Source organism: Saccopteryx bilineata, chromosome 6, assembly GCF_036850765.1.
Source record: "Saccopteryx bilineata isolate mSacBil1 chromosome 6, mSacBil1_pri_phased_curated, whole genome shotgun sequence".
Lineage (NCBI taxonomy): Eukaryota > Metazoa > Chordata > Mammalia > Chiroptera > Emballonuridae > Saccopteryx > Saccopteryx bilineata.
In genome coordinates this window covers 30507915-30530519 of record NC_089495.1, presented here as the reverse complement: position 1 = coordinate 30530519, position 22605 = coordinate 30507915, and the positions used below count along the sequence as shown (strand labels likewise).

General features: G+C 38.7%; 1 protein-coding gene across 1 annotated transcript in view; it reads right to left on the bottom strand.

Annotated features, from left to right (window-relative positions):
- ADAM9 (ADAM metallopeptidase domain 9) overlaps positions 1-22605 on the bottom strand; it is a 150215-nt gene that overhangs the window by 126138 nt on the left and 1472 nt on the right. Inside the window, exons 2-4 of the mRNA XM_066235015.1 lie at positions 13492-13589; positions 10830-10888; positions 5005-5083 (exon numbers count right to left, since the gene is read on the bottom strand). Of these exons, the coding sequence (XP_066091112.1) occupies positions 5005-5083; positions 10830-10888; positions 13492-13589 (236 nt within the window). The remainder of the gene's footprint in view (positions 1-5004; positions 5084-10829; positions 10889-13491; positions 13590-22605) is intronic.

Sequence of the window (22605 nt, the reverse complement as noted above, 5' to 3'; positions counted from 1 at the left end):
TAAATGTCAAACTAGGTGCTGGCATCAACTATAAGCAATCATACACACCATCATAAGACAACCAAGAGGTATGGTTTCTGGCACATACTACATTCGTTGTCCCTTTGTCTTGCCAGTCATCAGTGCTTTAGCTACACCATCTAAAACATTCACTGTCACAATGCCTGGTCGGGGATAATAGTTCAACAGACTGTGGGGTTGCCTTCCACTCTGATCCTATCCCCGTAAGGAACTCACCCTACAATAAATTCTGTTATATTCTATGGAGCTGCCTGACTCATTTTCCAGTCTCCAGATACTCAAAGGTGTTTTGGTGGCCACATGCCTTCGTTCCACCATCAGGCAGCTATAAAGGGCATTATTGGGATAATAGACCCCCCCCAAAAAAAATCAATAGGTCTTTAAATTAGATAACATTACTTCAATGTTAACTTCCTGATTTTGAGAATTGTATTATGGTTACAGAATAAATTCTTTGTCCTTAGGAAATTTACAATGAAGTACTTAAGGAAAAAGGAACACCATGTCTGCAACATACCTCAAAAATGGTTCAAGGCCCTGGCCCGTTGGCTCAGCGGTAGAGCGTCAGCCTGGCGTGCGGGGGGACCCGGGTTCGATTACCGGCCAGGGCACACAGGAAAAGCGCCCATTTGCTTCTCCACCCCACCCCCTCCTTCCTCTCTGTCTCTCTCTTCCCCTCCCGCAGCCAAGGCTCCATTGGAGCAAAGATGGCCTGGGCGCTGGGGATGGCTCCTTGGCCTCTGCCCCAGGCGCTAGACTGGCTCTGGTCGCGGCAGAGCAACGCACCGGAGGGGCAGAGCATCGCCCCCTGGTGGGCAGAGCGTCGCCCCTGGTGGGCGTGCCGGGTGGATCCCGGTCGGGCGCATGCGGGAGTCTGTCTGACTGTCTCTCCCCATTTCCAACTTCAAAAAAATACAAACAAACAAAAAAAAACGGTTCAGAATAAAATATAAAAGAAGAAATAAAACAACTGCAGTAAAATGTTAACGTTCTAAGAATCAAGGGGAATCTATGCAAATTTTCCTGTCTAAAACTGTGGAAATAACCTCACAGACATAGACAACAGTATGGTGATCACCAGCAGAAAAGGGGCATAAGAGACGGTAGAAGAGCACAGAGGGAGGACAATGGTGATGGAAGGAGACTTGACTTGGGAGTGGTGAACACATATTACAATATACCGATTGGCATATTATAGAATTGTATACCTAAAATCTATATAATTTTATTAACCAATGTCATCCCAATCAATTCAATGAAAAAGAAAAAAATTTTAAACAATCATACACTAAACAACACAGGCTGAATTTCTACACTGTACAACTTGTTCTTGTGTGAGGCAATTCACAATCATTAATGTTTTTCTTTCCAATGTTCTGTTGTTATAGCGTTTGTATTACTGCCTTTCCATTAGAGGAAAAAAATACTTTCTATTACAGATGAGTTAATACTTAGGGGACAGTAATACAATTAACTCATAGCACTCAAAAATTAAATGTTTCTAGCTTCAACTATAATAAAAACTCTCTTATTTGACAGGATTAAAATCCAGCACTTGGTCACTCAATCTAACAACATGTTGGTATTTTTTTTAAATAACTTACTTTAACTAAAGCATTCCAAAGCACTCAATTTACTTAAAAAAAAAACAAATCATATTTTGTAAGTTTAGAAAACATCTAATTAAATTGCATGATGACAAGAAAAGTACAAATGGTATAAGCAATTTGGAAACACACAAACTAACCTCAAAACTCCACTAGTGGGAGCAGAAGGACACTGAACTGTTAAAGAACAGCCGACAAACCAGAAGAATCAAGTGAGCCATGGACAGTCAATTCATTTTCTCAGGAAACAAAAAGCATCAATCAGTTGGAAAAATTAAATAAGTCTTTTCTAATGCATTTGGCAAGGTAACCCAAGTTCTAAAATATAGTAATTTGGCCCTGGCCAGTTGGCTCAGCGGTAGAGCGTCGGCCTAGTGTGCGGAGGACCCGGGTTCGATTCCCGGCCAGGGCACACAGGAGAAGCGCCCATTTGCTTCTCCACCCCTCCGCCACACCTTCCTCTCTGTCTCTCTCTTCCCCTCCCGCAGCCAAGGCTCCATTGGAGCAAAGATGGCCCGGGCGCTGGGGATGGCTCTGTGGCCTCTGACTCAGGCGCTAGAGTGGCTCTGGTCGCAACATGGCGACGCCCAGGATGGGCAGAGCATCGCCCCCTGGTGGGCAGAGCATCGCCCCATGGTGGGTGTGCCAGGTGGATCCCGGTCGGGCACATGCGGGAGTCTGTCTGACTGTCTCTCCCTGTTTCCAGCTTCAGAAAAATGCAAAAAAATAAAAAAAAATAAAAAAATAAAAAAAATATAGTAATTTGGAGCTTTCTTTCGCACAGCAATTACTATAAAGTGGTTATTAAAATTTTATTTCTTTGTGAAAAATGGCCTGTAGAAGACACTTATGATGAAAGTCACATAACAGCTTTATAAATTACTGTACTTTGATCTTAAGTAAAAGAACCACAAGGGAAAGCATTTAAATTTCCTCAGTATAAATTAATTGCATTTTATGTACAGAAGTATATGTCATGATGATATCAAACAATCGAGCCATATGCAAAAGAAAAGAAAAAAAAAAAAAAGTACCAAAGTTTAATTGGTATCTAAAACCGCCAGTCATACTTTCATCTATCTAAACAATATTCAGGCCCTGGCCAGTTGGCTCAGTGGTAGAGCACTGGCCTGCCATGTGTAAGTCCCAGGTTCAATGTCCAATCAGGGCACATAGGAGAAGTGACCACCTGCTACTCCACCTCCTACCTCTCCCATTTCTCTCTCACTCTCTCTCTCTTCCCCTCCCACAGTCATGGCTCAATAGATTCGAGTGCATCAGCCCTAGGCACTAAGGATGGCTCCATGGAGCCTTCACCTCCGGCACTAAAAATAGCTCAAGACAGCTTGGTGTGATGGCCCCAGAGTGGCAAAGCATCAGCCTCACATAGGGGTTGCCAGGTGGATCCCAGTCAGTCAGGGTGCATGCAGAACCTGTCTCTCTATCTCCCCTCCTCTCACTTGAAAAAGAAGATAAATAAATAAATAAACAAACAAACATAATATTCAATAACCAAGAAATAAGTGAAGACTCCATCTGTTCTAGTTTGTATTTTTCAAACACCCAGGAAAATACAATTCCATAATACTTTAAGATAACAGTTACATAAATTTCTACTTGAAATCTTTTTTTCGCAGTTTTAAGCATATATACAATAATAACAAACAATAATAATTTTTTTTAAGGGAGAGAGAGAAGCATCAGCCTGTTGTTCCACTTAGTTGTGAAACCATTGATTGCTTCTTCAATGTGCCCTGATTGGGGCACCAACCAGTGAGGGGGTTGGTGGCACCCTCGGGATCTAGCCAGTGCCTCTGGGGTCAAGCCCTGACTCGGGCACAAACCAGAGACCTCTGGTAGAGCCACCGCCCTTGGGAACAGCTGGCGACCACAGGATCAGGGACCCTGCAATCAAGCTGGGAACCCTGGGCTGGAACCAGCAACCTCGACACTCTGGACACACTCAATCCACTGTGCCACCCGTCAAGACAATAATGAAATTTATTGAGTTAAAAATTGTCAAAATGGCTGTTCTGAAAATCTCACAGATATTAACTCAGGTAAGCCTCCTAATAACTCCATGAAGTTATAATTATTATTCCCATTTTAAAGTGAGAATACTAAGGCACAAACAGGTTAAAGTAATTTGATCAGCAAATAAATGATAGAATCATGATCTGAATCCAAACAGTGTGTATCTCCAGAACCATGCCAAGAAATCTCTCCCAGAAAAAAAAAAAGAAGAATAAAAGAAAAAGCCTTTTTGAGATCACTGCTTTTGTCAAATGGCATAAATTATGTAGTCTCTGGCCTCACTCCATAGTAATCTTTGGATGGACGATTGGGTACATGGATGGATGGAAGGATGGATGGATGGATGGATGGATGGATGGATGGATGGCCTGTAATCTGGTTTAAATTATCATGTACAGTTAAGCTCTTCTACTAATTTGCTATTAAACAATAAACAAACAGAACACCAAGATAAAGGAATCAGAAAAGGATAGGGCTAACTCAGCATTTTCTTATTTTTTTAATTAATTAATTAAAGGCTAATTACTCTAAAATAAAGGCTTTGCCTTCTATTTATTTGAAGAGTGTTGCAAAAGTGCATAACTAACAAAAACAATTCAATAGCTAGCAAAATATCACAAAGCTCAGGGGAAAAATAACACATGTTTAATGGGAACAAAGACTTCTTATGAAAACCATTACAAAAGAAAAATACAGACAATACCTAACTGCCAAAAGGCATTGTAAGAACACTCTCCCAGAATACAAGTAGAAATGTTTATGCGCCAATTAAATAACACATAAAGCCAAAATGACATCTGCCAATTTTTTCAAGTGTTACTGACCAGTTCTGTCCTTAGGAATATTCTGTTCTCTGATGCAAAGAGGGCCACACCTCTTTAGGGAAGAACTGTTTTCATTGAAAAATTGGAACATAAAACAGCAAACCAGTGCTTGTTTTTTACTAAGTAACAGCAGCAAATCATGTGGTTTAATAAGGAAGTAAAATGTGCTTTTGAAGATAGTAAATTTCAGCCAAAAAAAAATCTACTTTCAAAATATATATATCAAACTTACTCCTTTCATAATCACTAAGGACTTTTAGTAAATAGAAGATTATCCTCCTGGTCTTTAAAAAAAAAACCACACAGAAGCCACTTGGCTACTGAGTACGCGGAGAGTTGTGAGGGCCAGTTTAATCCACATGAATGCACTCACCACCCTGCTGCCCCCGGGATGACACGTGTATTATAATGTCAAAGCTGTGAGACATCACAGTCCTGAGTGAGTACTGACAGAGAAGTCAATTTAAAATTATAATTGTTTTAAACTCTGCTTTAGGATCGAGAATAAAACGTATTACCTGTATATCAGGATGGTCAGAGATCAGAGCCCCTTCCTTGTTGTAGGTATAAACTACAAAATCTTTGGGCAAAAGGTCTCTGGAAAAGGAATAAAACACACCATTTAAAAATATTTTATCTGTCCTGGAATAGATGAGCAGGAATAAAATCTTTCACCTGTTATAATAATTATTTTAAAAAGTAGCTACCATAGCTCTGGCCGGTTGGCTGAGCAAGTAGAATGCCGGCCCGGTGTGTGGAAGTCCGGGTTCGATTCCCGGCCAGGGTACACAGGAGAAGCGACCATCTGCTTCTCCACCCTTCCCCACCTCCTTCCTCTCTGTCTCTCTCTTCCCCTCCCGCAGCCAAAGTTGGAGCAAACTTTGCTCGGAGCAAACTCTACTGGAGCAAAGTTGGCTCGGGTGCTGAGGATGGCTCCATGGCCTCCACCTCAGGCGCTAGGTTGGCTCCAATTGCAGAGCAGCAACGCCCCAGAGGGGCTGAGCATCACCCCCGGGTGGGCATGCCGGGTGGATCCCTGTTGGGCCATGTGGGAGTCTGTCTGCCTTCGCCCCCCCATTCTCACTTCGGAAAAATACAAAAAAAAAGTAGCTACCATGAAACTAAAAGCTCACAAATGGACTTGCATCTGAAACAGTGAGCATCACTTCCTTATAAGAAAATGTCACGTTGAATATTTGTTCTAATGGTCATAAAATGTGGTTACAAAAAAAACAGTAACACAAATAATACCCTTAAATTTTTCTGATGTATCTTACAGGAAATGCATAAATTAGGTTGTAGATAGTACATCATATTTCTAGAAGGAAAGTAAATGCTTTATTCTTTTCTAAATGTCCTACATAAACAAGAGGGACTCATTTCCTTCACCCCCTAGGTACAAAAGCAAAATGTGTCAGTTGGTGGAGGAAACAAGTATTGCTGATTCCTGACGCATGTTAAGGAACATCAGTAGTATAAACCACATGTGTAAAGATAGGGTTCTCTTTATTAAATAAACACACACATACACACACACACACACACACTTGTTAAAGATGACAAGGCAGACCTGTATTCAGGATCACCATGAAAAGTACTGCAGCCGACGTTACAGTAGGGGAGAGCGATCAGGCTCGGCTCCAAAAGGAGCATGCGCAAGTGGGAATTATGGCTAAAAAGCTGGGTGGGGATCAGTAGAAAGAAAATTTGTAAGAGGAAACATCAAAGGCTGAGGGGGGCTCTGGCTAAACTGGCCTAACAGATTCTTACTGAAGACTGCCCAGGGTGATAAGATGTCACCTGAGGATGGTGGAGGATGAGCAACCTGGTCAGACATCCAGAGTAATCAGATATCAAGGGTGGAGGGGTTTTGCTAAACTGACTTAGCAGGATTCTTGCTAAAACTGGATTTCACAAAGAAGTGCGCCAGTGGGCCTAGAAGGTTCAAGAGGCTGACCAACCTTTGGTCAAGCAAAGACTGTCATTTGCAGAACTGGAGCAGCTCCATTATCAGCCCCTCCTTATCTCGAGGGCTTACGGGGAAGTCAGGAATGCAGTGTCCTAGCTAGTGATTTATAATGCACCATGTATGGTTCTAAACTGTCTAAACTCCCCTGGAGGCATCCAGGGCCAGCTTATCTATATTGTTTAGAGATGGACAGATTGACGGTTTGCATGAAGTTTAACCAGTCACACAGCATGACTTCAGCTACATCAGTGGTCCCCAACCCCCGGGCCACGGACCAGTACTGGTCCGTGGGCCATTTGGTACTGGTCCACAAAGAAAGAATAAATAACTTACATTATTTCTGTTTTATTTATATTTAAGTCTGAACGAAGTTTTATTTCTTTAAAATGACCAGATTCCCTCTGTTACATCCGTCTAAGACTCACTCTTGATGCTTGTCTCGTAAGTTCGACAATTATATTTAAAAAATACCACAGTTTTTACGCCAGTGGCATAATTTTATTTTGTGCATTTATCCGTCCCACCCTAAAGGCCGGTCCATGAAAATATTTTCTGACATTAAACCAGTCCGTGGCCCAAAAAAGGTTGGGGAGCACTGAGCTACATGACTGGTGTAGGGTAAAAGACCCCTCTGTAAATCTGTGCCTGGGCTCCTCTGAAAATTTGATTCTTTACACATCTCACTCAGTGTTTTGGAATCTGAGGACACGGCATGTCTGTGAAAGTGAGAAAGGACCCTGGGGGGCTCTGGCTGGAAGTTTCAAACCCCTTAATGATTACTTGCACTTTCTTTTTCCTGGTGTACCTTTTCAGATATTAAAGTCTATTTGACTAAGCTTGGGAAAAGCCTGTGGAGTCTTGAAGCCTTTCAACTATCCAACTCCGTTCAGTCCTTGCACCGGCTCCCCTTCTCACTCTCTCTCACACATACATACCCTTTGCCCCCTCCTGTGGTGAACTTAAAAACAATAAACTGGAGCTACTTGGCTTTGCTCTGCCCTTCTTCCTTTTTGGAAGTCACTGACCGCCCAGTGAGAGCACAAATTCCATGATGCTTCTCCAGAAGCATAGCTGCCAGCATGTAGCACAGAACATGAATGGCTAAATCTGCCTAATGCTGGATTCAGGATTAGTAGATCCATTAGATTTTCATTCAAAGTTAAGTCCTCCAAACCAGCCCTTATCAATAAAAAAAAAAGTGATTTTACTTTTTTATTCAGTGAGAGGAGGGGAGGCAGAGAGACTCCTGCATGCGCCCCAACTGGGATCCACCAGGCAAGCCTACTAGGGGGGGATGCTCTGCCCATCTGTTCGTTGCTCAGCAACCAAGCTCTTCTTAGCACCTGAGTCAGAGGCCATGGAGCCATCCTCAGTGCTAGGGGACATTCGAGCCATGGTTGCAGGAGGGGAAGCGGGGGAGCAAGAGGTGGAGGGGTACAGAAGCAGATGGGTGCTTCTCTTGTGTGCCCTGACCATGAATTGAACTCAGGACATCTACATGCTGGGCCAGTGCTCTACCACTGAGCCAACTGGTCAAGGCCTAAAAGTGATTTTATAACCTGTTTAACTTATCCTTTTATTTTATTTTTAAATTTGTTCAGCACAGGCAGAGAAAAGTTGTGCTATCTTCTTTCCCACAACCCCAGTCCCTATGATTATGTACACACTTCTGCAAGGACAGTTCACAGCTTTAATCAAATTCTCAAGGGATTTGTGACCTCAAAAAAGTTAAGACCAGGCCTGACCTGTGGTGGCGCAGTGGATAAAGCGTCGACCTGGAAATGCTGAGGTCGCCGGTTCGAAACCCTGGGCCTGCTTGGTCAAGGCACATATGGGAGTTGATGCTTCCAGCTCCTCCCCCCTTCTCTGTCTGTCTGTCTCTCTCTCTCTCTCTCTCTCTCCCCCCCCCCTTTCTAAAATGAATAAATAAAAAATTAAAAAAAAAAAAAAGTTAAGACCACTACTCTAGAGGCAGTAGAGGAAAAAATTAGCATTTACTCAAATATAGTGATTCTCTTCTTGAACTTTCGAACTTCCCCATTACCAGAGAGAGTACATCTGAGTCATTTTATTGTAGGCTATCTACCCTAACTTCTTTTCATTAGTGATCACTAGACATTCAAAGACAACTCTTAGAAATAAACCTGGAAAATTACCATTTTCCCACCAATTCAAAAGGCATAGCAATGCTGACTATACATAGCACATATATATATATACATCAACAAATTTCAGGTCAAATGATTTAGATCCGCACCCCTACTTAACACTTACAAACTTAGAACCTTCTTGAACCTTAGTATTCTTATGCATAAAATGAGGGAAATAAACAGTGCTCTGCAATGATGTCGTACACTGATGTTGTACAATGACGGTATAACAGATGAGATAAAGGCTATGGAAATGCTTTATAAGCTGAAAGTGTTGCAAACTTAAGGAACTATAATTTTTTTTGAATTTTTTAAATTTACATCTCCTTGTAGAAAAGAAGAATGAAAGAAAATAATTACACCACTAAGATTTCTGTACATATTGACATCATTATATAGGGGTCAAGTAGGATCTCTCAGGAGTTTGGTGAGAATTAAATAAGTAATACACTTAAAATCACCTGGTACAGTGCCTGGAATAGAGAAAATGTTCAATAAAAGTTAATTCCTATCAAACAGCATAGAAGACTTTGGAAAGCCTCTCTGTCTGAAAATATCTGCTACACTGCCCAAAATTCTGTCAGGGAGACTCGGACCCTTCGCCGCAGCCTTCTCTTCTAAGATGAAAAGTGTTACTCAAACTTGGTGATGCATATAAATCATATGGAAAACTTGTTAAAACACATACTGCTGTGACCTCTCAAACTTCTGCTTCATTCTAGTGCTAGACCTGAGAATCTGTATTTCTAACAAACTCTGAGGTGCTGCTGCTGGTTCCAAAACAGCACATCTTTGGACAGGAACACTTTACAACCCATCACCCACACCTCAGTATAAACGGGTTTGTTAGGTAGGTGGCTTTCTTCTGGAATCTCTCACTAAAGATACTGAAAGTTTTGCTACATAAGAAAAAGAAGAGAGGGGACAAGATGGGCCACAGGAAAGTGGATGGCTCAGTGCAGTGAGAGACCTGGCATTTCAAAGAGGCAGCTGAAAAAGACAGATTACCACAGTGGGATCAGGTGAAAGCATGCCAACATAAGGAGAAAAGATTAAAATGAGGAGGTCAGAGACTTCTATTATGGACTGAATGTTTGTGTCCCCACTTCCCAAAATTCTTATGATGAAGTCCTAATTCTCAGTGTGTCTGTGTTTGGAGATGGGGCCATTAAGGAGGTAATTATAGTTAAATGAGGTCATAAGCGTGAAGCCCTAAGCCAACAGAATTAGTGTCCTTATAAGGAGAGACACCAAAGAGCTTGCTCCGCCCCCAACCTTGACTCTACTCATACACACCAGAGAGAGAGCACACAGAGAGGAGAGGTCCATATGCCACCCACATGGAGAGCCTCACCAGACACCATGCTAGTATCTTAATCGTGGACTTTCAGTCTCCAGAACTATGACAAGAAAATAAGTATCTGCTGTTTTAAGTCTCTGGTATTTAGTTATGGCAACTCTAGCAGACTGATACAACTACTAACAACTTCTTTACCCTGGCTCAGTTGTTCCTTGGGTTGATAACAATTAAAAACTTTTCTTCTTAAATATGACGTGCTCTTACTTTAAATATATTTTCCCTTGCTTTAATGTCAATGGAAATATAAAATAGTATGGCCTTTTCCAAACATCTACTCTTATTATTCTCCATTTTTATCAATCTATTAACATCTATAAAGGTAAGAAAATTAACCTTGAGAAAGATGTTTCAAGTATCCAAAATGGAAGAGTTATTAGGTTGAGACTCAGGATTCCAACTTATCTGACTCAGAAAATCTGTGCCCTGAACCAGCATATGTTCTGTCTCCCAATTTTTTCTCCCTAATACTCCAAACAAACCCCCCTCAGGACCAGACCAGCACTATTATGTGATGACCTTCTCATCTTTGTTCATGTTATTCCTTCTACTTGAAATGTCATTTCCTCTCCTGTCCTGCACAAATCTTTGTCATTACTCAACGCTCATCTCAAGCCTCAATGGTCCTTTAAGAGTGCGTATAAAGCCCAAAAATTGTATGGAGAGAATGGGGTGATATATGTACATGCACATAAGTAAATGTAGAAACTATATTTGACTGATTTTACAAAAGCAAACAGTTTCAATTGTTTACTTTCACATTAAATTACATTTTTTATTACCCTAAAAAAAAATCTAACTAGAGAAGGAACTATATACACTATTGAAAAAAATTACTGAAAAGCCAGAGCAAATTAAATTTCTTACTTGTTCCTTTCCAAGTGAATAATATGCTCTTTTCCTTCAGCTTGAATGACATAAGATACCTAAATGCAAAAAGAAGGAAAAAAAGAACAATAAAACGCCATCCTATAAATTACTTTTCAACAATAGGTATTTATAAGACACTGGAAACTCCATCCTCAATTAAAATAATTTGGTATTGACTAAAATTATTTTACAGAAGAACCTGATATCTGCTCTTAAATAATAAAAATACGTTGACCATCCCTGCTTTCCTTTAATAACCTATTATGGAAGATGTTTATCTAAACTCTTCTTAAATTCATTTAGAATTGAGCAATAGCTTCAGGAATTATTTCTGTTAAGTCCTACTGCATTGCCTACAGTAAAAAGTAGTTCTTTCTTTCATTTAAATGAAATAAACTTCTTAGTTTCAAGAGATTATCCCTGGTTCTAGTTATCTGAAAGTTGAACAGAAACACACACTCTCATGATTTTATATCTTCACATGACTTACCTCATTTCATCAATTCTAAAATACATTTTTCCCCTGCACATGAACATCTCTGAAAGCAAGATGCATCAGACAAAGACACAGTAAGTGGTCTGACTGGTAGCACTCTTTCTTTCTTAATTAGTGGCACATTAAATGATAGTGGGCCTTACCCCGGATAGCATCTCAGAGTCAATGAATTGAGATAAGATTACTTGCATTTACACATCCTCAAGCTCATGGGATCCTCTTCTCTACCTCAAACAATTCTGAAACACCTTAACCGGCAACTCACCACTTCCTTAGCCAGAAGTGTTTGATACGATCGCTAGAACCTGGAGACTGAACTTTGCCTTAACTCTTTAACAAAAGAGAAAAGTCATGGAAGGACTCACAAATAACATTATCAAAGTGTCCTCTTATTTTCCCTATAGTGTCTGGACTCTAAGTTAACATCTTGCCAACAAATGGCATGATTCGCTCTCCGAGGGCCCATCAGCGTCTGACTTCCAGACCAAATTCCAGATCCTGGCATCCTACTTCCACATCCTGAGTGGGAACCTGAGAAGTCTCTGTGATCCACCTGCATCTCCACTAAGGCATCAAAAATACCAAGCTCCTTCCATCACCACCGTTTTGGCCTGTGCCTATTCTATCCTTTCTGCTCTTGGCCAATCATCTGATAATAAAAATGTCACTGTCGTCTCCTCTGAGAAAAATTCTGAAAGTCAGAATCGTTTCATGATTCTGTATTCTTTCCCCAAATATTTGCCTGGGTCACTCATCCCTCTCCTTGTGGCCTTCACTCCTGGGTCACCTTCTCAATAAGGCCTCCCCAAGCTGTACTACTAAAATAATACAAACCCTATTACCGTGCCCCACCCCTGTTTCTACACTCCTTATTCCCCTTCCTGCTTTTAAGATTTTCCAGAGCACTTATTACCATCGTAAGTATTCTGTATTATTAATCTATACTATTTGTTTATTGTACCCCCTAAAGTGGAAGTTCTGTAAAGGCATGAATAGTTGTTTGGTTTGGTCCCTGACATATCCCCAATGCCTAAACAGTGACTCCACATCTCCAAATACATATTCAGATGCATGAATGGCATTTATTATGACCACAAGTATCTGTGAGTGCAGTACTACTGATGAAGATACAATCAGAGAAACAGCAAAAAAGCAAGCATAATCCTTATGCTAGTGAAGAAAAGAAGAAAAATAACTAAGCAAGCACAAATTAATTCTATCCTAAGGCAAAATAAAATCAAATGGTAGAATACCCAGTTCAAAAAAATATGGCAAAATTATAAATTGTTCCACTGGAGGAAGATCTTAAAATTGACTTGTTACTAATAGAGGAGAAAATGAAGTTGAATGACCTACCCAATTAGTTAGAGTACCCTGGGGAAGGGCTGAGACAAGAACCTCCTGACTTTCACTCCAGTGTTCCTTTTACTAGGCCCAGCCCCTAAACAAGGTGCGATCTGCCTTATATTTATAAATATATCAGCAATTCAGGGGGAATAAACTATATCCTTCCTTAAATGTTACTGTTAAATTATAATAAAGTTAAATCATAATTCTACAAAGTTGAAGAGTTTGAAAAATCAGCTGAAGTCCCAATATATTGTTTCTGAACTTTATAGTAAGACAAAATCATATAAAAAATAACTTTTGTGCATTGGTTACACCATTAACAGCACAGTACGTTTCTTCCAATATGAAGATAAAACTTACTTTTGAGTGAACATTCCCAACACGAAATAAACGCACATAACATGCTACTATTCTCCAGTGCCCATGAAAATACAGTATGAGCAGTCTACTTATCGCAAACTAAGAGAGAGGTTACTTTTTATTACTACAACAAAAACCACTGCAGCCATCTGCAGTCAGTTGAGGATTAGAAATCCATGTAATCAGATTCCTACCCTGGTCCTAGAATTTTGTTTAACTCTCATTCTGTTTTGTTTCAAGTTGACCATTTTGTCTGTTAAAAAAGACACCAAGGACCAAAGTCACTTTTACTAAAGTAATATTCAATAAATATCAGTGCTCTACGTATGGTTCTGTACTTAATCTTTGGGCAATATTTACTCACTGAACCAATCACTGCTGAAAATAACACATTTGTCTTGGAAAAAAACAAAACACCTTAAACACATACATATTTTTCAAGAGATAACTTACCTGTTTTGAATAGGGCCTACGGGCTTCTCTTCGTTCTCTAGTTAATCTCCAAGGAGTTATAATTTCATAAGAAGAGAGATGTGAGGCCTGTTGAAAGCCTACAGAAAAATAAATAATAAATATTATGTAACTGTGAACCTGAAAATCTACCTGGTACCAAAATATAATAAAATTCAAAAGCTGACTATTTGAATCAAAAAACTCATTTGACATTTCTATACTGAAATATATATATAGTGTACATGAAAATAGCAATATAGATAAGTGTAAGGAGGGGAGAATGAATTTACTACAAAAGAATGTCAGTCTTTTTTTTTTTTTTATTTAAGTGAGAGGAGGGGAGATAGAGAAACAGACTCTCCCACATGTGCCCCGACTAGGATTCACCTGGCACTCCAGTCTGGGGCCAATGCTCTGCCCACCTGGGGCTCATGCTGGCAACCAAGTTATTTTTAGCGCCTAAGGCAAGGCTCCACAGAGCCATCCTCAGCCCCCAGAGTCAACACCCTCGAATCAATCAAGCCAAGGTTGCAGGACAGGAAGGGGGTGGGTTGGAGGAGGGGTAGAGAAGCAGACGGTCACTTCTCCTGGATGCCCTGGCCTGCCCTGGCCAGGAATTGAACCGGGGCTTCCACACAGAAAGCTAGTCTTTATCCAAACAGTATATGCACAGCAATCATTTTCAAACAGTTTTTCATTTTCAAACAGTTCTTAACTATAAACCTTAAACCTTTTTCTTAAAAGAAATCTTAAGCTATAAACACACACACACACACATACACAGGTACACACAAGAACTGTTTTGGCGGGGAAATGGATGTGGGAGAGACATGAGGAGCCTAACAGCATTTGCCCACCTCCCGTTTCTTTTCATTCGCCCAACATAAATGACATCCCTGAGATACTATTAAGATACTTAAGAAATGGAAAAGGATAATAAGAGGAAAAAGTTACTTTTAATGCCTGGTGGATTAACTCTAATAAATACATACACAACAATGCAATGATTATATCAAATGTAATTAATGCCATTTAATCTATCCTAAAAAAGTAAACTTTAGATAAAATTGATTAACACTGAAGAAAAAACAATCCTGAAGATTTGAGTGCAATCAAAATTGGCCATGCAAATCCCTTAGGAAGAGAGCCCCATGTGGGAGTCTGAGACACAGTCTTTCAATAAGTTCAGCACAGTCTCATCTCCCAGCATCATTGCAATGACATGTCAATTTTTTCAGTGAACTTGCTGAAGTAGATGGTCACCATCTAAGGACCATGAAAACTATATATTTAAACTGCATTCAGTATAAGGAGACGTAAGTATGGCATACACAAACAGAAACACTGAGGGAAGAACAGAGTCACATCTTTCACTCAGCAAATCAATTTAGGAAAGAAATTCATTAAGTGGAATTTCTTCAACAAATAAATGCCATGAAAAGGAGGAAGAGGGGACTTGCATGAACTAAAAGAGCCTTATAAATGTACAGACCTGTTTGGATTCTAATTCAAATAAATCAATGGGGAAAAAATTCTGAGATAATCAGGGACATTTTAATACAGCACAGATATTTAATAATCTTAAGGAATAACTGTGAATTTTTTAAGTGTAATAAGCATATTATGAGTGAAGTTTTCTTTTAAAAGTCCTAAAATATGTCTTAGAGATTCATCCTGAATATTCAAGGACAAATGATATGATGTCTAGAATTTGCATCAAAACAATCCAGTGTATAATTGAGGGAGAAGATACATATGAAATTATACTAAATCTGGGTAGCAGGTACACAGAAGTTCATTACTCTTCTCTTTACTGTTGTGTAGTTTCATATCTTCTATAACAAAATAATCATTTTTGCCTGAACTGTGGTGGCACAGTGGATAAAGTGTCAACCTGGAACACTGAGGTCACAGGTTCGAATCCTGGCCTTGCCCAGTTGAGGCACAGACAGGAAGCAACAACTATAAGTAGATGCATTCTCCCTCTCTTTTTCTTTCTCTCTCTCTCTCTCTCCACCCTCTCTCTAAAAATCAATTAAAAACTTTAAAGAAATAATCATTGTTAAGTAGTTACCTATAGGGAGTGGGATGAGAGACTTACTTTTCACTTTATAAAACTTTGTATTACAGTGTTTATGAAATATTATATCACATGCTACATACATGAGTCTATAAAATGTGTCATAAACATGTAAATATCATAAGTAAACATACCAAACTTGTTTAAAGTAGTTACCATGATGGACTAGAACCAGAAAGTAATGAGATAAGGAACTTTTTTACTGCACCCGGATATGAATGTACTGTTTGAATTTGTTTTTATAATGAACATGTCTTCTAACCCTTATATTTCTTTTAAAATTAAAATTGAAGAAAAAGAGTGTTTCTTCTGTTAAAAAAAAGCATAAACTATTTAAATTATTGACTATCTAGAATCTCTCAACAGCTGCTTCCTTTCCTCAGCCTTATTGACCTCTCACCTAGACCGCTATGACCCGTCTTCCCTGGGCCCCCCCGCCACGCTCTCCACTTCTGGAGCCAATCTGTATGTTCATTCACTCATTAATTGCCTTATGCCTCTCAGATTTCTGAAAATACAGATTAAAATTAAATATTTACATGTAAATTTCCCCAAGAGAACACTGTACATATATGTGAAAATGTCTATAACTCTATCTAACTTGAGATTTTAAAAGAGACAGTATAAACAGGAAAATATAAATTGTATCATATGGAATACAATCATGTCACACTAACAGTTTTCCAACTCTTTACTCATCAATCCTTTATATCTTTATTATGTGGGATATACTATCTAAATATGGCTGCAAGTCATTACATAAAAACATCAGAAATGGCCTGACCAGGTGGTGGCATAGTGGATAAAGCATGGGGCTGGGGCAGGGAGGACCCAGGTTCAAAACCTGGAGGTGGCCGGCTTGAACACGAGCTCACCGGTTTGAGTGCTGGATCGCTGGCTTGAGGGTAGGATCATAGACATGACCCCATGGTTGCTGGCTTGAGCCCAAAGGTCGCTGACCTGAAGCCCAAGGTCGCTGGCTTGAGCCCAAGGTTGCTGGCATAAGCCCAAGGTCACTGGCTTGAACAAGGGGTCACTCGTTCTGCTGTATCCCCTCACCCCCATCGAGGCACATATGAAAAAACAATCAATGAACAAATAAGCTGCCGCAACAAAGAATTAATGTCTCTCATCTCTCTCCCTTCCTGTCTGTCTGTCCTTATCTGTCCCTCTCTCTGACTCTTTCTCTGTCTCTGTCAAAAAACACCAGAAATGAACTAAAATAAAATGCTCACAAAAGCAACCATGAGCAAATGCAAGGCATATTTCTGACATACTATGTTAAAATCTTTAGATGTCAAAAGAAACCTTAACAGGCTTCAAATCACCATGCAGAAATATCCTTAATACTAAATTACCTGAGGCACAGTACTATTTCTTTACTCAGAACAAACCTTTCAACTACTTTCTCAAATTCCTAAATACACAACTTTCAATAATATCCTTAATAATTTCATTTCGGATCATGGTATTTTGTCCAACTACTATGACAGTCCCTCTAGAAGTGGTGGCAGGAATAGGTGGCAGGAATGGAATGCTTTCTGTGGGTAATAGGTTAGATGCTTTGTGAGATAAGAAGTAAATCATCCTGTACATTTGCAACTTCCTGTGACTCCATAACTATTTACAAAAAAAACACTTAAGTAAATCATTACAGATAGGTATATATATATATATATGTATGATATATAGACTCAAATAACTGTTACACTAGAAGTTGAACAATATGCAATAAAAATAATTTTTTCATCAAAACTCAGAAGCAAATACCACAGAGAAAAAAAATCTCAGAAAAAAGAACTACAAATGAGCAGGCCGATATTTAAAGAGCTCTCACCTTCAAATAGGTTAAGTGACTTTGTAAGTCAGACAGCCAGTTTCAGGCAGTGAAACTAGCTCTTTTATACAGACTGCTAGCAAAGAATAAAAATCTAGTACAGAAATAAAAGATACAATGTTCTTTCCTTCTTTCCCATTTTAAAGCACAATTCTTGTTTTGGGGGGAAACACACAATTAGTCATTTATTTTTAAAAGGCTTTCAAAAATATAACACCCAAAAATAACATCTTGGTTTTAAAATCCAAGAACTCACTTTCAGTGTCATAAGGATGTCCAAAACATAAAATGTACACACTTGGGTTATATCATTCAATAGTAATATACACTAGTAGTATGAAAATCATTCTTGCTATATTTTTTCAAAATTTCTTTCTTATTTCTAGTTCTGACCTTTCTTTTTTACCTGTTCATACCTTGCATAGATGTTTCCAATCCCCCCCTTTCTTTTTATTCCAAATAGCATAGCACCTTCTCATGGGAACAAAAATAGCGTTTCACATGTTGCTACAGGGGAAGCGCATTAACATCATTTATATAAAGCTTCAACTTCAACACTATCAACATTATGGGCCAGAAAATTGTTTGGGGTGGCGGGGGGGTGGCTTTCCTGTGCAATGTAAGATGTTAAGTAGCATCCCTGGCTTCTACCCACTAAATGCCAGAAACACCCCAGTGTGAAAACTAAGGATACCTCCCAGATGCCTTCTGGGAGATACAGTTCACAATGAAATAAAAATCTTAATACAATCAACTCCACAGAGAATATAAACTTATATTCGAATCTGACAGTATAAACACAGCATCAAAAATCACACTACTAGAAAACATGGACTGGAGATAAAAGTAAGAGTTGAAACATGAAGGTTAAAGTGTCTAAACTTAGCAAAAGAAAGGAAAAGGTGACAGTGTCACATCTTCCTCTAACTCAGCCATTTGCATCCTTTTTCATCTCATAGCACACAAACCACTAAAATTCTATGGTACAGCAAAACAAAACCATCTTTTGCCGATCTAACAAAAAAAATAGGTATGATTTTGATTCATTCACACCAGACAGCTGTTGTTATTATACGTTGCCTGTTGCCATTTTTTTATTTGACAGTTTAAAGGAAAAGAGGTCAATGTCCCTGACTAAATAGTCAGGTTGCATATTTTAAAAATTCTTGTGGCACACCACTTGAAAATCACTGCTCTAACTCCTTAGATCTCTTTAGGTACTGTGTTTTGGGGAAAGTCCAAATATACGTTTCATAATGGTTACTATAATAGAGAGAAATAAGTTAAAAAGAATTCCACCTAATTGCAAAGCAAACAAAAGTGAATTCTCGGTTATGGGCTTTTCTTCCTGACTGCCTGCCTATTGTGTAAATAAGTAGTCACCTTTAAGTACTTTCACTGTAGAAAATAAACCTAGGTTCCCCACACAGGATAAAAAGATAACTTTGTTGTCCAAATTAGTTCTTGAAAAGAAATCGTAATTACATCCTTAAAGCACTGTTGCTATTTTGAGCCACATGTTTCCATTCCATTCACATCGTCAATCCCAAATAAACATATATATTATCAATAACTATCATCAAACATAATTATAATTTTCACAGCTATGTCCTATATGCTTACATTTCTTAAGTGTTACAACTTTTTTTTACATTTACACATCTCTTCATTTAAAAAAGAAAGGAAAGAAAGAAAAGAAAACAGGACATTTGCTGTTGTTTTCAAGTGCCTCTTTTGGAAAAATACCAGCCATTTATATAGGCTTTAATGCCTTAGAGAAGTTAAGTTCCTCTAGAAAGGAATTTAAGTTTCTTGACACAAAGGACAGTATCTTACTGGCTACGTGTTTCTTGCACCTTACAGTAAGCATTTGGTATGTGCTGAGTAAACAACCTCTTCTTATCCTTACTGCTATACACACATAGATTTCATAATTGCCACAATCATATACAACCCAAAGTCAGCTATATTTTTTATGATTGACATCTTTTATATCAGCTTTCCACAGATCCACACGGTCCACACACTTGGCATTTTCATCGCAATGCTATATTTCATTGTACTGCTATGCCACAGACTGCGTAACCATGCCCAGAGCAGCTAGGATCAGAGCCTCTATTCACAGCAGGATTCTAAACTATATATAAAGCTCACCTCCAGGGGTCTACTGCATGCGGGTTCTAAGGGGAAACTAAAGGGGGCTCCACCTACTATGAGTTAAACCATGAAATATCTCACTGATAGAAAAATGTGACTACAGGGAAAAGGCATTTCCTACATATGGGAACAGGTTTTATCGTACAGTATGACAAATGCTTGGCAGTGACACCATTTTACTCATTATAAACTGAAATGCACTGAGTCTCATGTTAAGATAAAAACATAAACAAATACACAAACAACTGCATATTTTAAAACTGACCAAATTAAGTGAACTTTTCAAGTTCCCTAACTTAATTCTTTTTCTTTTACAATAAACAAATGGTGATACAATGTTTTTTTTCTTTTTTATTACTCTTTTTTTAGAAAGACAGAGAGAGAGAGAGAGAGAGAGACAGGGAGAGAGATGAGAAGCATCAGCTCCTAGTTGCAGCACTTTAGTTGTTCATTGATTGCTTTCTCGTAAGTGCCTTGACCAAGAGACACAAGCCCAACCAGTAACCCCTTGCTCAAGCCAGCAACCTTGAGGTCAAGCCAGCGACCTTCGGCTTCAAGCTAGTGACTGACCTTCAGGCTCAAGTCAGCAACCATGGGATCACAAAGATGATCTCACGCTCAAGCTGGTGAACCCGCACTCAAGCCAGTGACCTCAGGGTTTCGAACCTGGGACCTCAGTATCCTAGGTCTATTCTATCCACTGTGCCTCCACTGGTCAGGCTCCCTAACTTAATTCTTAAAAGATGTGATTGAAAAAGTATTCTACAGCTGATCACGTTGGAAAAATGATTTGACTACAGTAACACTGACACAAAATGAAAAAGAGTCTCTCGATATGAAAACAAAATTATACCAATTCAAAGTGTAATCCAACTTTCAAAGGTCATAGGGGTTAGCTACTGAGATGCCAAAAGGACTAGATTTACTTATGAGGCAGTACGTCCATAGCACTGACTCAAAGAATGGCAAAACTCCAAGACTCTGCTATATACCAGATACTCAAGGGAAAAAAATAGATACATAGATATATAAAATATGAGGCTATGTGTCATGTATTCGGGCTTGTGGCTATTCCAAGAAAAAGCCTCCAGTTACTGAGAGCTTGCATCTTTGGCCAGGTTATTCATAATAAACCAGGATTTTTAACAAAATACAAATATAAAGGTACCTTACACTTTGGTAAGGCAAAATTTAAAGTGCTTTTTTGAAAACTGTGTTGGAACCTGGCAATTTGTTCTGTACATATTTTAATTATAAATGTTTAACATTTTTCCTTAAACGTTTGAAAAACAAACTATCTTTAAACTCAAAAGACTACACTCTCCTATAGAGTACAAACACAAACATCAAATTCAAATAATTTGCTACCAAAAAACAAAATTAGTATGGACCTACATACTTACTACATAATTCATTTTACAGTGATTCACCATGTGTGCTGGCTTTGGCAGCACATGTGCAGTGATTCACCATGAGTAAGTACGCTTTAAAACTCATTTTCTTTAGAATGCTAGTCTTTTTAAATGACTTTTTTTTAAGTTCTCGATCTGTGCATCATAATTACTACCTTAAAAGAGAAAATCATAAGAGATTTCACATGTCATTCCTTTTGTTATTTTTCACAATGATACATAGTTACCTTTGTTAGTGCCAGTTTTAAAAAAAAAGTGTTAGGTAAGTGTCAGCTGTTTGGAATTTATACTGCACTTCCTCATTGACACAATGACAGTAAAAATTGTTCCAAAACCTATTTAACTGATGTGTAGACAGTACTTATTGAGTCTTCAAATTCCTCTTCCATTAGCATAAAAGGTTCCAGTACATGTTTTGCAAAAGTTTAGTCAGCTGATTTTGGAAGAACATTCCAGTAAGCAAACATGAGTTGACTCACTACACACTATTACAAAAGCCTCCTAACGGGTCTCTCCCAGCCTCCAGCCTCTTCCTCCTATATTTTATCATTCTTTGTGTTGCCAGGTCCCTTAAATCACAAATCCGGTTATTGAACACCCCCTACTTGAAAACCTCCTTACCCAAAGAACTTGGTCTATAGCAGGGGTAGTCAACCTTTTTATACCTACCGCCCACTTTTGGATCTCTGTTAGTAGTAAAATTTTCTAACCGCCCACCAGTTTCACAGTAATGGTGATTTATAAAGTAGGGAAGTAACTTTACTTTATAAAATTTATAAAGCAGAGTTACAGCAAGTTAAAGCATATAATAATAATGACTTACCAAGTACTTTATGTCGGATTTTTGCTAAGTTTGGCAGAATAAATCTTTATAAAATAACTTACTATAGTTAAATCTATCTTTTTATTTATACTTTGGTTGCTCCGCTACCGCCCACCATGAAAGCTGGAGCGCCCACTAGTGGGCGGTAGGGACCAGGTTGACTACCACTGGTCTACAAGGTAAAATCCAAACCTCATAACACAGCACAGAAGACCCTTCCCAACTTGCCTCGCTTTCATATAGACTGCCTTGAGACTTTCTCATCATTCCTAACAGTCCTGTTCTTTCACCTCTACATATTCTCGCAAAAACTCTTCTGTGTAGAATGTATTCCTATCCCTCTACTTGAACATTCACCAATACAGATCAGTTCAAATACCACTTTCTCTATGAAACCTTTCCCAACATCCCTCAGACAGAATTAGCAAATTGAGTCACTCTTTGCCCCTCCAAAAGAATGGAGCTGATATTTATAGGAGTTCAATAAACACTGACTAAATTTTTAAAGCATACACATTCTTAAGTGTGCTGTTCATTCTTAAGAATGAACAACCATAAAAATCTGTTAAAGCCACAGTTAAAAAACATAAGGATAGTCTATAGTATAGACTCTATACTATCTAATAATACATACATTAACACTTAGTTATGTTTACAAACACAACGAATCATAGATTACTAAAAGTCCAGATGTATAAACAAACTACTTCACCTTAGATACTGGTAAATGTTAACTATCCAGGATACCAAAGCAAAAACAGTCTTAACGAGAAAAAATTTAGTAGCTTCCCATTCAAAAAAGTTT